Source organism: Lepidochelys kempii, chromosome 22 (assembly GCF_965140285.1).
Source record: "Lepidochelys kempii isolate rLepKem1 chromosome 22, rLepKem1.hap1, whole genome shotgun sequence".
Lineage (NCBI taxonomy): Eukaryota > Metazoa > Chordata > Testudines > Cheloniidae > Lepidochelys > Lepidochelys kempii.
The window spans coordinates 5,757,638-5,773,967 of NC_136401.1; the positions used below are offsets into that span (position 1 = coordinate 5,757,638).

The following is a 16,330-nucleotide window of genomic DNA, read 5'->3' on the forward strand; positions in this document are numbered from 1 at the left end:
AGGGATGGGGAGATCTCTGGAGGGGGTAGTCAGGGGACAGGAGTGGGGGGGGTTGGATGGGTCGGGGGTTCTGAGGGGTAGGTCAGGGGGTGGAAAGTAGGTGGGGGTCGGATAGGGGGTGAGGCCAGGCTGTTTGGGGAGGCACAGCCTTACCTACCTGGCCCTCCATACAATTTTGAACCCTGATGTAAAAAATCAGGGACGTCTCCAGGGAGGAGACCTGACTAATGTAAACACTGAAAAGTGTTGGGAGCTTCAAAGGACTATTTGAAACAAGGTGAAGTTTTAAAATTCAGTGGGTTCCCCAAGAAATCTCTAGGGGGAGGCGTACGCAAATGTAACTCCTCCGGTTCTGCAAAACCTCGTCCTTTGGAAACTACACCCTGAGGAGAAACCCATTGTCTAGGACTTAGCTATTCCCATATCAAACCCTGTATTAGGCGTGGGCAAATTTTACAAAATAATTGTTGTAATTAAAGAAAGGAGATACAATTTAACCATTGTAGAACAGATTTATTTACTGCATACACCGTGTTAGTTCTGACAAAAATGATTTGCTGACTATTAATAACGGAAATGCTCGAGGCCAAAAGAAGTTCGATATAACGCGGTTTCACCTATAACACGGGAAGATTTTTTGGCTTCCGAGGACAGCGTTATATCGGGGTAGAGGTGTGTTTCTTCACACAGCACACAGTCAACCTGTGGAACTCATTGCCAGAGGATGTTGTGAAGGCCAAGACTATAACAGGGTTTAAAAAAAGAACTAGATAAACTCATAGAGGGTAGGTCCATCAGTGACTATTAGCCAGGATGGGCAGGGATGGTGTCCCTAGCCTTTGTTTGCCAGAAGCTGGCAATGGGTGACAGATCATTTGATGATTCCCTGTTCTGTTCATTCCCTCTGGGGCACCAGGCATCGGCCACTGTCGGAAGACAGGATATTGGGCTAGATGGACCTTTGGTCTGGCCCAGTCTGGCCTTTCATATGTTCTTATGGAGTAACTGTTTGGCTTTGCAGCAGGACAAGCTTCCTGCCCTTAGCACATGTTACACTAAAAACGCAAAGTGCTTTTCATTATTCATCATTCTCATTTGCTAAGCAACCCTTGTTAGAATTCATTGTTTGTTTGGTGATATTCCCGGCCCTCTACAAAACACAAATGCACAGACAGCTCTGTGCAACAGTGCTCGAATGTGCTGTTTGCCTTCAGGCTGCGGAGCTCTATTATTCAACATTTGATTAGATTTCTAGTTTATTTACTACTTCAGAAACGCCAGAGACAAAGGACCTAGCAACTCCAGAGCACCGAAAAGCATGACCTTATTTCTTGAAGATGGTGACAGCTAGGCAACTAGGAGTCAGAATAACATTACCTCACTGCAAACGCTACCAAGTGCAAAGCTTCCTGCTGAGTCCCATTGTCCTCCATCCGGTCATATGGGTGAAATCCTGGCCCCAATGACCTCAGAACTCCCACTGACTTCAGCGGGGCCAGGATCGCACCTGATCAGACTATGGAAAGCTGGTGGTTTCAAAAGGGTATACGGAGTGCTCTCTCTAGTCTCAGTACTGATCATTCACAGGAGCCTCCAGGAAGGTTTAGTTTCCTATATCCAGTCCAAGAGAAGTCTTGTAATTAGCATGACGGCTATGGCAATGTCCTGCAATATCGTGGACAAACCTTACTGACTTAAGTTGAAGTATCTTAGGAGGTCATTGTCTGGAAAATGCAAATGTCCACATATTATTGTGGGATTGTGTGTGACGTCTCCAAGGAGGAGACCTGACTAATGTAAACACTGAAAAGTGTTGGGAGCTTCAAAGGACTATTTGAAACAAGGTGAAGTTTTAAAATTCAGTGGGTTCCCCAAAAAATCTCTAAGGGGAGGCGTACGCAAATGTAACTCCTCCGGTTCTGCAAAACCCCGTCCTTTGGAAACTACACCCTGAGGAGAAACCCATTGTCTAGGACTTAGCTATTCCCATATCAAACCCCAAACTGTATAAAGGAGGGACTAAGCTTTGCATTTGTTCTTGTTCTGGGAAAAAGGAGTTTTGAGCTTGTAGCCACACAAAAATTTTGTTTGAAGGACTGTTTACCTGTCTGAGCCCTTGAGGGGTGATCTCTGGTAAGTTTATTTGTAGGTTCTTGTACTGTTTGTAACATGTTTTCTCTATAATGCTTTCACTTTAAGAATAACTATGCTTAGAAAGAGCCCTGTGTTAACTTAACCGTGGCAATTACACTGTTTGAGGAGAAGGCAAAGCAGGCCTGCTTAGACAGTTTGGCTTGCTGGGGAACTCACAATATAGGCAGGGGACTGTGCAGCCTGGAAATATGCCTGTCAGGAGGAAGAGAAACACAGGGCTCTGCCCAAGAGATGTGATGCCTGGGGAGCTGGAAGCCCGAGGGTGGGTGCGCTTGGTGGGCCCTAGAGGGGGGAATGTAGGTGCAGTTGCTCTGACCTGTGACAATTAATAGGCATGTTGCTGGTCGTGCTGGTTTGCCAAATACTGTTTATGTCAAATGTGTACATTTTGACAAAACCCCGCAGAAAACATGTCGTCTGCCATATTCTTTCCCATTTTCAAACATTTTAATCTCAGGGACTTCCAAACATTTGTTTTCAATTTTATTTTATAGGTTTTCCTCGTTTCCGTAGCAGCAGTGCATAATATGAATTCCTACTACTCCTCACAGGCCGTACTATGGCATAACAGTTGAAATATCCAGTTCTTTTTATTTTATGTACGTCTAAGATTCTTGCAGGCAGCTGCCACTTGGTACAGATTGAACCATCTTATCTTTTTTCTCGATTGTAGTGTCTCCCGTTTGTGCTGTAATGAATGGAATAGTCTGCCACTTGGACATGAATCGTTACGCGCTCCGACCAGAGACGTTATGAAATAATGTAAAAATAATAAAAATATAAACATGAACAAACCATTAACAGTCTAAGCAACATTTCACAATTCTGAAATGCAATTTTTCTGAAACTGGAAATGTGCAGAAATTCTGTTTTGCCGGAAATTTGGAAAACATTTTTCAGTCCAATTTGGAATGAAAACAGATTTTGAAATGTCCAAGTTTCCTGCAGAATGGAAATTCATTTTGATCAGCTGTAGCTGCTAGCAAGATCCCCATATGAGCTGATCCACATTAAGAACAAGTGACGTACGCTTATTTGTGCAATCACTCAGTTTGTGGAGCTCTATTGTTATTTAACCTGTGGATTGTGGTAGTGTCCATAGGTCCCAATCAGGCCCCACTGTGCTAGGGGCTGTACAAACACAATGGAAGACACAGTCCTTGCCTGTATTACTGGCTGCACACAGGTTTGTAGTCATTTTTAAATGTAAAACCCTGTGCTACGGAGGGACGCTCTCAAACCTGATTTAGAGCTCAAACAGCCCCAGCTCTGGTCTGTTAGCCCCAAGCTAGGCACCTCCTGCTGCAGGGACTTGCAGTGTGAATCGCGGTCCCTGCTGCATTGCCAGGCATCTGGCCTCGTCATGGCTGTGCCGGGCAGGCCTCCATGGGGCCCCTCTCCCAGCCTGGCTGTGGCCATGTGCCCGGCTTGCTCCCTGAGTCAACCCCCTGCCCTGGCTTCAGGCTGTATTTGGGCCTGCTGTCTCCACCAGCAACATCCAGATGTGCTCTCCCCTAAGCTGGTGCCTCCTCCTGCCAGCCCTGCCAGCCACTTGGGTAGGGCAGCGCTCTCGCTCTGGATTGGCAGCACCCTCCTCTAGTGAGAGCTTCCTTAGCTCCTGTCCCTGTCACCCATCATGTCAGACAGGGTGATTGAGGGAGGGTGGGCCGTGGCATGGGGCCTCTGTGGCTGCCACAGACCAGTGTTTGGTTAATGTCACTGCCTCCCAGCACCAAGTGTGGGAGGGGAAACCTCTCCCTGAGTACGAGGAGCTGGGATTTCAGCCGGCTGATTAACAGGTCAAGGGGCTTTTGCCATTACCAGTACACCGTGAATGGAATCCCGGCAGCAGCTGGGGACAGAGGGCCGTGGCCAAACAGCTACAAGGCGGAATGAGATGGAGACGAGGGTTTATGGGAGAGACTCACAAACACGCCTGCTAACCCCTACGGAGAGGAAGGACATCCTTGTGGTTTAGGTGCTGGGCTGGGACCCCGGAGCACTGTGCTCTGTCCCAGCTCTGTCATAGACTCCCGGTGTGACCTTGGGCAAGTCCCTTAATCTCTCTGGGTTCAGGTCCCATCTGTAAAATGGGGAGAGAATGACCCTCCCTTTGTCTATTAGAGGGCAAACTCTTTGGGGCAGGAGCTGTCTCTTCCAGTAAGTGTCTGTGTACCTCCCAGCACAATATGGCTCCACTCTCCTTTGGGGTCTCTGGGTGCAGACAAATAATGACATGGGAGGACTGCTAGAAAACTCAGCAGCGCTTTGCAGTCAGAGTTTGCTGAGTCCCACTCATTTGAGCATGGAGGACAAGGGGATTCACTCTTCTTCAGTGCTCCTCCATGGCCAGACCCCCTGACTCTTTCGTGGCTTTGTTGCAGTACGGTTGATTGTCGGGGGGTTGGTTTTATCGTCAGGGCTGCCACATTCTGCCTCCCTAGCATCTGGCACTGCCTGCAGCAAAGTCAGAGCGTTCACTGAGTCTGAAAGAAAACCCCAAAGAACCCGAAAATGGCCAAGTGCAATCAATGAGCAGGACTCTGCTGCTGGCTACACCAGTTTCTCCTCAGGCCAGGAATGGGGAAAGATATTGGAGCAGGGGCAGGGGTTGAAACACTGCGGGGAGGTGCCGTCTCTTTCCTAGTGCTCATTAGAAGTATTTTTATTTTCTTTTTCTTCTAGTTCCAATTTCAAAGCCTCACGTTGTCCTTGCATCATCCACCGTGCTGGAGCTCAGTGAGTATTTCACCCTGAACTGCTCCCACGAGAATGGTACAAAGCCTACCTACACCTGGCTGAAGGACGGCAAGCCCCTCAGCAACGACTCACGGCTGCTGCTCTCCCACGATCAGAAGGTGCTCACCATCACAAGAGTCCTCATGTCTGATGATGACATTTACAGCTGTCTGGTAGAAAACCCCATTAGTAGCGGGCGCAGTGTCCCGATAAAGCTGACGGTGTATAGTAAGTATTCCAACGGCGCGGACATGTGAGGGAAGGCATAAAGTTCGTGTGGTGCCATTGTCCATTCCACGTGCTGCAGAAACTCTCCAGCCTGGCACACACGGGGAACACATCATGGTGATTTCAGGCAGGGCACGTTTAAATCCAATGAAAAGCCCTTTACTGGTGATTGCTCTGTATTACTAAGATTAGTTAATTGTTACAGGAAGTGACTGAGTAATTGGTAGTTGCTGATACCAAATGATATAACTACTTGTGTTTTCTCAGGGTTGCATAAAAGCAGTAATTATCTGCATGTGCAGAGCCCACGGTGTGTGGGGCCAGGTTCCCACTCTGGGGTGGCCAGGTTCCCACTCTGGGGTGGCCGATCTTTTAGAAGGCTTTTGCCTTCTCACTGTATCTGAAATAGCCACTCTCCGATTCTCTGTGGGTGAAGTGTAGGTGAAATCCACCTGCCATCTGCAGCTAGAGCATGGCATGGCAGTGCAGCCTTCTGAGGCCACTGGGCCAGTCTCTGAACTGCAGCCCCTGCACACTGACTGCCTGGAGAGATCCCGTGGTCCATTCCTTAGTCCTAGCGCAGACCACTCTCGCCACTGCCCTCCACACAGCGCCTTCCTGTGGCAGAAAGAAGGTGCCAAGCGACCACTGTATGGCCACTTCACCCTTCCCTCTGGGCAGCCGCAGTGCAAGGCACAAGTGTTGTAGAGATCCTTACCCTCTCCCAGTGCATGAGAAGTGAATGATACTGTCTCAGTACTAACGCTTACAAATACTTTCTGTGATCTTCTCTTGGGATAATACGTTCTGCAGCTGAAGTTAGCCTATAAACTCCCCAGTAGTTAGCACTGGTTGTTTAGTCCATGTTAAAAAATTCCTACCCGTGATTTCTTTGAGAAGCCCTAGTGTGACGGTGCTTTGGAGCAGGGACTTGAAATTTGGCAGGGCGGCAGCCTTTGGGTCAGGGAAATGGCATTTGCTGCCCCCATATAATAATACCCAGATTTAGCATCTGAAAATCACCGTTTGCACATGCTCACCAGGCATCTGTTAAGACAAGTAGTGAAATCTCAGAACAGTCCATCACAGAGCGAGCTCCAGCTCAGGGCTGCCAGGCTGAGCCGGGCTCTTCCTGCAAATGCTCCTCCTGGTCCGTGGGGCTCAGTGTGGCATCGGGCACAGGAATTGAGAGCAGGTAGACCCTCTGTCCTGTGCTTGCTGCTTCCCTGCGATGCCCAGCAGCACTGGGGGCCAGGGGCCGCAGGGAAGTCTGAATGCATGGGACAAGGCCAGACTGGGGACAGGGGGTTGGAGATGCATGGAAAGGGACAGAGACATTCAGTGTGCGGCCCTGTCTCACCTGCTGCCACCATCCAAACCTGGCACTGATGAGGCAGTTCCATGGGGCGCCCATCACTGTTGTATCTGAGCCTCACAAACATCCAGGGCTTTGTTTGCACTGTCTGTCAGGCGCCCTGCAGGCTCTATCTTCTGGGAAACGTTATATCCCTGATGGGGCACGCTTCATAGAATCTCAGGGTGGGAAGGGACCTCAGGAGGTCATCTAGTCCCGCCCCCTGCTCAAAGCAGGGCCAATCCCCAATTTTTGCCCCGCGATCTGTAAATGGCCCCCTCAAGGATTGAGCTCGCAACCCTGGGTTGAGCAGGCCAATGCTCAAACCACTGAGCTATCCCGCCCCCTCACTTCCCACTGCGTTCAGACAAAGGGCTAGGCTGCATTGCTGGGCACTGCCCGCACTGTACTGCTACTGAACTCAAACCTCTCCCTAAGTTAATAGAGCACTAAAATGCGTGCAATTCCCACCCCAGTCCGTGATGCAAAACCCAAACATCAGCCAGTCTGCTAAGGTCTCTCCTGTCACGTTAACAACCCAGCTGGTCCCAAAGAGTGAAATGTTGGTTCCATGCTGGAAATGAGTGAGGGTGAGAAGGCAGGAATCTGTGTCCTCTTTAGCCTTTAAACTCTCTGAAGTGGGGAAAAGTCACTGACGTGCTGAACTTGTCCTCAGAGCTGCAGGGCAAATAGAGTTAAATTAGATGCCTTTCTTCGTTTGTCACAACTCCTTTCTTTTCTGTCCCTGTAGCTGGGATACAAAGCCTGATTATACCTGTGCCAGAGAAATGCAGTGTTCAAAGAGGGGGGCTCCTGCCTGGTCCTATCTGTGGACGAAGGGCCTGCAGAGTTCCATGGCCCTGACACCCTTGCCTGTGTCATGCCCTCTGGACCCTGCATAACAAAGTGCCACAGTTCTGTCCTGCCAGGCCAACAGTGCCTTGTGTCAGCCTGGCGGTGGGGCCAGAGCCTATCCCACCTTTGTAATTACAGGCTCCAGTTATAAATGGGGTTTAATACTGGACCTATGCAGAATGTTTGCAGGTGGGTGTGAGGGTGCCAGGGTGTTCTGGGTCTGATGCTCATGCAGAAGTATCCTAGCCAATGAAATGCTGCTCTTTATAGCCAGGGCTGGAGGAACCAGGAGAGCTGGCTGTATTTTAAAGAATCCTTATTGAGGTTACAGGGACAAACCATTCCGATGTGTAGAAAGAATAAGTAAATATGGCAGGCGACCAGCTTGGCTTAACAGTGAAATCCTTGCTGATCTTCACCACCAAAAAGAAGCTTACAAGACGTGGAAGATTGGACAAATGACCAGGAAGGAGTATAAAAATATTGCTCAGGGATGCAAGAGTGTAATCAGGAAGGCCAAATCCCACCTGGAGTTGCAGCTAGCAAGAGATGTTAAGAGTAACAAGAAGGGTTTCTTCAGGTATGTTGGCAACAAGAAGAAAGTCAAGGAAAACGTGGGCCCCTTACTGAATGAGGGAGGCAACCTAATGACAGAGGATGTGGAAAAAGCTAATGTACTCAATGCTTTCTTTGCCTCTGTCTTCATGAACAAGGTCAGCTCCCAGACTACTGCACTGGGCAGCACAGCATGGGGAGGAGGTGACCAGCCCTCTGTGGAGAAAGAAGTGGTTCGGGACTATTCAGAAAAGCTGGACATGCACAAGTCCATGGGGCCGGATGCATTGCATCCGAGAATGCTAAAGGAGTTGGCGGATGTGATTGCAGAGCCATTGGCCATTATCTTTGAAAACTCATGGCGATCCGGGGAAGTCCCGGACGACTGGAAAAAGGCTAATGTAGTGCCCATCTTTAAAAAAGGGAAGAAGGAGGATCCTGGGAACTACAGGCCATCAGCCTCACCTCAGTCCCTGGAAAAATCATGGAGCAGGTCCTCAAGGAATCAATTCTGAAGCACTTGGAGGAGAGGAAAGTGATCAGGAACAGTCAGCATGGATTCACCAAGGGCAAGTCGTGCCTGACTAATCTCATTGCCTTCTATGATGAGATAACTGGTTCTGTGGATGAAAGGAAAGCAGTGGACCTGTTGTTCCTTGACTTTAGCAAAGCTTTTGACACGGTCTCCCACAGTATTCTTGCCAGCAAGTTAAAGAAGTATGGGCTGGATGAATGGACTATAAGGTGGATAGAAAGTTGGCTAGATTGTCGGGCTCAATGGGTAGTGATCAATGGCTCCATGTCTAGTTGGCAGCTGGTATCAAGTGGAGTGCCCCAAGGATCGGTCCTGGGGCCGGTTTTGTTCAATATCTTCATAAATGATCTGGAGGATGGTGTGGATCGCACCCTCAGCAAGTTTGCAGATGACACTAAACTGGGAGGAGATGTAGATAAGCTGGAGGCTAGGGATAGGATACAGAGAGCCCTAGACAAATTAGAGGATTTGGCCAAAAGAAATCTGATGAGGTTTAACAAGGACAAGTGCAGAGTCCTATCATTAGGACGGAAGAATCCCATGCACCACTACAGACTAGGGACCGAATGGCCCGTCAGCAGTTCTGCAGAAAAGGACCTAGGGGTTACAGTGGACGAGAAGCTGGATATGAGTCAACAGTGTGCCCTTGTTGCCAAGAAGGCCAATGGCATTTTGGGATGTATGAGTAGGGGCATTGCCAGTGGATCGAGGGACGTGATCGTTCCCCTCTATTCAATATTGGTGAGGCCTTATCTGGAGTACTGTGTCCAGTTTTGGGCCCCGCACTACAAGAAGGATGTGGAAAAATTGGAAAGAGTCCAGCGGAGGGCAACAAAAATGATTAGGGGACTGGAACACATGACTTATGAGGAGAGGCTGAGGGAACTGGGATTGTTTAGTCTGAGGAAGAGAAGAATGAGGGGGATTTGATAGCTGCTTTCAACTACCTGAAAGAGGGTTCCAAAGAGGATGGATCTAGACTGTTCTCAGTGGTAGCTGATGACAGAACAAGGAGTAATGGTATCAAGTTACAGTGTGGGAGGTTTAGATTGGATATTAGGAAAAACGTTTTCACTAGATCAGATGAGCCTTTCAGATGATGCTATAACCTTGCACCGACCTCTGTGCTGCTCATCTGGCATCTCACCCACCAGGAGAGGAATCTCCTCCACTCACGATGTTAAAAATGCAGTATTGCCAACCTCAAACATTCAGAAATCATGAGCTGGCCTCAAACAATCATGAGATTTTAAAAAAAATACATATTGGGCTCTTTTCCGTGGCCTTAGAAAGTAACCTTGAGTGAGCTAGAAACTTACTCATTTAAACATGAAGGCTGAGATTCTCATGCCATCACTTGACTCCAGGAGCTAGGGCTTTAAGAAGAATATCAAAACAGTGGCAACCATTCTCCTTGAGGCCTGCTATGCTTTCCTCTTTGCTTTCCCCTCTCTCAAACACCTCTCTTCAGCCTATATGACTAACCCTGGCACAGCGCAGTGCTGCAGGGCAGCCTGTTATTAGCTGTATCTTCCCAGCTTGCAGTGTAGATCTTGAACATTTCCAAGTCCCTCTTGCAAATGTCCTTGAACATCAAGCTAAGCCGGCCCAGTAGCCTTGCAGCGTCCACAAGTTCTCCATACAGGAGATGCTTTGGAATGGGTCCATCATCCGTCTGATGCAGAAGACCAAGGCAACGGAGATGTCTGTATTTGAGATTAGTGATTGGATTTGGCAATTTTGCTTTACTTCGGAGTCAGGAACTCTGCTTTCCCACTTAATATTTAGAGCACAGTATGGACAATGGCTGTGCACGGTGTTTAGTCTTCTTTATGCCTGTTGTTGGAGGTCCAGGTCTTGCCACCATAAAGCAGCATGCTTGAAACACACATCTGGCAAACCCATACCTGGGTGGTCAGTGTTAGTTTCCTGTTATCCCCCACACACTTAGTCAGTTGGCCAAATATAGGTAGGACCTGCCTTCCTGATGTGAGATTTAAACTCTTCATCTAGAGATAAGTTATCTGATACAGTTGATGCTAGATAGCAGAACCTTGTGGCACGACTTTTAGTGTGGTGTTAGCTGTTGAAACTTCTGGTGCAATCAACACACCATATTCATTGTCTTCTTTAGACTGATGGTTAGTCCAAATGTGTCACAAGGTAGCAAAAAGCTATTACAAAGTTGTAGAAGCACCTCTTCACTTTGTGGGATGAGTCCTGCATTGCTGGCAGAAATAAATTCTCTTATCAGCAGGTGTTGGACTTCGTTGTTTGCTCTTAGGTGTGCAATATTGAAGAGTTTTTCCCATTTGATCTTGTATGGAGAGGAGAAAGCATGACAAAGTAGCAGACAGAATAGACCAAAGAGTGTTGTGCCAAAACACATCCCTGTTCGAAATTACAGGACATTTCTGATCTCTCAGATTGATCACCTTAATACTAGAGTGTAGCCTTCATGCCATCATGGAAGAATTGAATCTGACTGAGGAGGACTGGGGGGCAACCAGTTCTCTCTGGCAGTTGAAAAAGGCTTGTTCTTCTGACCAGGTCAACACCATTGTAAGATCTAGGAAGGCGAAGTAGAGAGGTTTTCCTTGTTCTTGATGTTATTCTTGCCTTAGTGTGAAGACCATGTTGATAGTAGATCTACCAGCATGGAAGCTGCACTGACTCTGTGGATATGTTTGTTCAGCCAGAACTTACGTGTTGAGAAAGACCTATGCAAATGCCTTGCCAGCAAGAGCGAGGAGACAAATTCCTCAGTAGTGGTGGCAATTACTACGATCTCCTTTTGCTTTATACAATGTTGTGATGTTGGCGTCCTTCATGTCAGTGGTGCCCCTCCTTCCCTCCAGGAGCCAAGCAAGACATTGTGTGGATGTTTCAGCGCAACTTGCCCTTGTTTCAGTACTTCAGCTGGAATTCCATCTCTTTCCGCTGCCTTTCCTGCTGCTAGGAAGGTGAGTAGCTGCACTAGCTTATTTTTAAACTGTTCTGTATCAAGCTGTTGGGTGGCCTGAAGCTTGGGGGTTGCATTTAGTGCTGCTTCAGAGACTGTGGTTTCACATGAATCGATTTCGTGATAGTGTTCAACCCATCACTGCATCTGTTTGCTCCCGTCAATGGTGATGTCTCCATTAAGAGATTTGAATGAGGCAGCCTTTTTGGCTGACGGACCTATTGCTTTCTTGATTGCATCATACGTACAAGCATCCATTGAGAATGGAGATCTAGGAGGTGTCTTCTCACACAGATTGAGCCAGTATGATTTAGCACATTGCCTTGCTGCTAGTTGCATTGTTCTTTGGCCACTCTGCGGTTAGCCCGTCTCTCAGGAGAGGAGTTCCCGCCATGGTGCAGATATGCTGTGTACTTTGATTCAATAACTGGAAGCATTTCTTCAGAATATGCGTCAAAGCAGCCTTTATCTTCTACAGTCTTTTTACCAAAAGCTACCATTGCAGCTATGTGTGTGTTCATTCTGAGTGTATTTATGCTGCATCAGCATTCAGGAGAAGTGCAACTGGTGACATAGCTTACAGGAGATTTGCAGTAAATTGGAGACATCTTTCTTGGTCTTTTGTGTTGTTGATGTTAATACATGGGCAACAGTTTTGCTGGGTATGATGGAATTTCCATAGTGAAAGCCATATATTGCCACATACTGTGAAAACCGTGAGTCTGGAGAACATCCTGTAGATGTTTTCTGCAGGTGACAATTAAATTCAGTCAGTGCCAACATCTACATCTGGGGTGTCTCCACAAGACCGTCCAGCAAGAGACTGCCTTGGAAGTAGGTATCGGTCATGCACAGTCCTCGGGGGTGCAGAGCTCCGGCCTTTGCCCATTGTTGTTCATTTTCCCCCCTCCATGGTGGCCAGTGCATAGCACCTACATCTTGTGACCTGAGCTGACTCTGGTGTTGAAGTCTCTCACTAGACAGAGTTGCTTGCCCAGTGGTAGCTTGCTGATGGCACTGTCAAGCTGCGGATAGAACAAGTGCTTCTCTTCAAAGTTGGAGAGTGATGGAGCAGATATACTAATGATGTTGGCAAAGCCTCCTGGGGCAGATATTCTTAGTGGTACAATTCATTCTGATGTTGCAATGGGACATTCAACCAGGGATACTACTGCATTTTTGACTGCAAAACCCACCCCATGTTCATGGTGGTCTTGTTTGCTTTTTCTGTGCCAGAAGAAAATATAATGCCTCTGGTACAGAGAGCCTGTAGTTAGTCTGGTTTCAGAGAGATGGCCTACATCGATGGCAGACTTCCTATTGTCACTGGCCTCCTCCAGATCATTTAGCATATCAGAGCACATTGTCCTCACATTCCAACGAGCAAGTTTGAAGAAGGTGGCCATTCTACCTGAATGTTCAGTGCGGATGCCTCGGCAGACAGAGGTGTGCCTTAGAGTGAAAGTCCTCCTCTTGGCAGCACTGACTGCACCCAGAGGCTTGGAAGACCAAGATGTCTGGAAGCCAGCACAGCTGCAGGAAATGCCAGGGGGCAGAGCTTTTGCTCAACTAAGAATTAGCTGCAAAGCAGCAGCACCAAATGGAATTACTCCTTCACGGATATTGTTTTTCATTCCAACTGGTATCAGGCTTACCTGCTACAAGACTGTGGTTATTGCAAAGACATGCACCAATTATCACAGTAAATTATCATCAATTATCAAGATAAAATTGAGAGAGTTGGCAACAGTGAAAGTCCCCCCTTGCAGGGGGGAGTGGCTAGGAGAGAAGTTCATGCTCTGTTACATTTGTGGTAACACTTGAGAATTTGTGCCTAAACGTGGTGCCCAAATTTTATAATCGTAGGTTTCACACGTGCAGAGGAGCTGAGCAGCCCATCCTCAGCTGAGATTGATATTTGCCATAGGTACAAATGAAAATCAGGCCCTTGGTGCTTCCCAGCGGACTCCCAGTTAGTGATCGCTGAGACAAGCAGATGAGCAGACCCATAACCTGTGTAGCAGAGCTGGGCAAATCACTGATTTTTCAGTTCACTGGCAGGTCCAAAAAATATTTTTTTTAAAAAGTGGTTCGATCCAAACCATATCCAAAAACTTCTGAAGTTTTTGGTGAATTGGCAAAGTCTGCTTTGGAGCCAAGGAAACTTTTCATTTGACACAAACCATTTTGTTTCTGGCAATTTTTAAAAGACAAACCAGCACAAACCAGCTGGAAAGCCCCCACTTCTATCTCCAGTCTTAGGGCATTTGGGATGTGGGAGACCAGCATTCAGGTTTCAGAGCAGGGCTTTGAATGTGGGTTTCCAAGCACTGCGGGGAGCTTCCTGACCATTAGGCAAATGACTGCTCTAAGGTGGGGATCCCTCAATCTCTCCTCTTGGTGCTGTTCTACCGTGCAGGAACTAGTCACTGGGCCAGAGAGAGTGAGAGAATAAATGACTTTATGGTCTGGTGTTTAGGGCACTCATCTGGGAGGTGAGCTGCCCAACTGGCTCTTTAGTTATTTATCCAAAGTGGAACAGCTTCAACGGGCCCGTGTGAGAGCCCCAGAACCCAGCCGTTAGAGTGCTCGCCTGGGGGCTGGACCCACATTCAACTCCCTGCTCCACAGCAGGTCAAGAGGGGACTTGGACCTGGGTCTCCCACATGCTAGATGAGTGCCCTAACCACGGGGCTAAACGTTGTCAAGTGCGAGTCTCCTCCACTACCACTTTGTGAACAGTCCCAAAGTCCCCTTGTGATTCTAGCCCCCCAAATAAGATTTTTGGCCAGAACGAGTCGGTGAATTCACATCAGATTTGTTGTGAAATGGCGTTTTTCAGTGAATAATCTATTTTCCTGAAAAAGTTTGCCCAGCTGAGCTCTGTAGTCTTGTCCTCTCAGCCTGTCTCCACATCACGGCTAGACTTACTGGCCTACTCTTGGCACCCCTCTGGAACCCAGAACGTTACAAACACGGTAACTAGCTCTGGGAACATTTTTGTGAGCCAGCTGTTTTCAGAACAGTTTATAACTCTGCAATCGCTAACTCCCAGCGTGCATTGCTCAGAGCGAAGTCTGCGTATCCCACACCTGTCAGTCCTTGCTGAGCGGCCTGGAGGTGAGCTCAGGTGGGGCTGAGAACAGCACGGGATGTTCCGTCACAGGCATGGAACGAGAGGGAACCTATCAACTGGCTGGAGCGCTCAGAGCAGCCATGGCACAGGGGGGCCACCCTGCAGCCACGCAGCCTGCAGACTGGCCTGAATTCAGGTGGCTGGCTGCTGCTCCACTGATCTTTCCTCCCGCTCCTCGATGCTGAGTCTGAGCCAGTCGGTGATGTTCCTGCACAATAAGCAGCTCACACTCTCAGCCTCTGGTGTAACCCGGAGGGGGCGGGGGGCAGGCGGTTCTCAGCAAGAGGCCCTGGTCACACCACAAGGCCAGTTGTTCTGCACTCCCCTCCTGAGGGTGAGGCACAAGCTGGTTGGTGGAGAGGCAGAGGCCTGGCTTGAGGTGCTGGATGAACCCAGGGGCTTCAGTCCGCCGGACACCAGTCCCAGACTGTAGCCATGTATTACAGCGAGTGTCCATATGACCAGAGCATTGGCCAGAGGGCTTGTAATCAGTCGGCAACATGGCTTTTACAGAGCAAAACAAAATCACCATGTCCTGGGGCCTCCCTCTGGCCCAGAGCTCAGCTGGGCACCCACCAAACCAGAAGCACCCAGCACCACTGGAAACAGCATGAACATGGGCCATAATTGGCCACCTGCAGCCTGGTGCCCAGAAGATTAGCCCTGCCAGGAGCAGGAGCGTCAGTGCAGCATGGGCATTTCTGCACAGAGCCCATTTCTGAGTCAAAGGCGTTGGGGCTGGAGCACATAGACCAGGGACACTCGGACTGTGGCTTGGGAGCCATGAGGGGCTCTTTAATGTGTCTCCTGTGGCTCTTTGCAGCACATGTTATTGAAACACTGGGTGACTGGATTATTAACCAGTCTAAACTATTAACCAATCAGGAGGCTTTTACTGTGTTATTAGCCAATTGTAGTTGATAAAATAATAATACTTGGTCAGTCATTTTGCTGTGAGAATAATCAATCCATATATTATTTATAGGGCTGTTGATTAATTGCAGTTAACTCACACAATTAACAAAAAAAATTAAGTCATCGCAGTTTTAATTGCACTGTTGTACAATAAAATACCAATTGGCATTTATTAAATATTTTGGATGATTTTCTACATTTTCAAATATACTGATTTCAATTACAACACAGAATACACAGTGCACAGGGCTCACTTTATATAATTATTTTTTATTACAAATATTTGCACTGTAAAACAGTATTTTTCAATTCACCTCATACAAGTACCATAGTGCAATCTCTTTATCCTGAAAGTGCAGCTTACAAATGTAGATTTTTCTTGTTACATAACTGCACTCAAAAATAAAACAATGTAAAGCTTCAGAGCCTACAAGTCCACTCAGTCCTACTTCTTGTTCAGCCAGTCGCTAAAACAAACAAGTTTGTTTACATTTACAGGAGATAATGCTGCCCTCTTCTTATTTACAGTGTCACTCGTAAGTGAGAACAGGCATTCACATGGCACTTTTGTAGCTGGCATTGGAAGATATTTACGTGCCAGACATGCTAAACATTCGTATACCCCTTCATGCTTCGGCCACCATTGCAGAGGACATGCTTCCATGCTGATGATGCTCATTAAAAAAGAATGTGATTGTAGGTCCTCTGCTCTGTTTTACCTGCACTCTGCCGTATATTTCATGTTCTAGCCATGTCGGATGATGACCCAGAACACGTTGTTCATTTTAAGAACACTTTCACTGCAGATTTGACAAAACGCAAAGAGGGTACCAATGTGAGATTTCTAAAGATAGCTACAGCGCTCAACCCAAGGTTTAAGAATTTGAAGTGTCTTCC

At 47.7% G+C, this 16,330-nt stretch overlaps 1 protein-coding gene across 1 annotated transcript in view; it reads left to right on the forward strand.

Annotated features, from left to right (window-relative positions):
* Positions 1–16,330, forward strand: part of HEPACAM (hepatic and glial cell adhesion molecule) — a 74,889-nt gene that overhangs the window by 41,692 nt on the left and 16,867 nt on the right. The window contains exon 3 of the mRNA XM_073320913.2: positions 4,840–5,121. Coding sequence (XP_073177014.1) covers positions 4,840–5,121 — 282 coding nt within the window. The remainder of the gene's footprint in view (positions 1–4,839; positions 5,122–16,330) is intronic.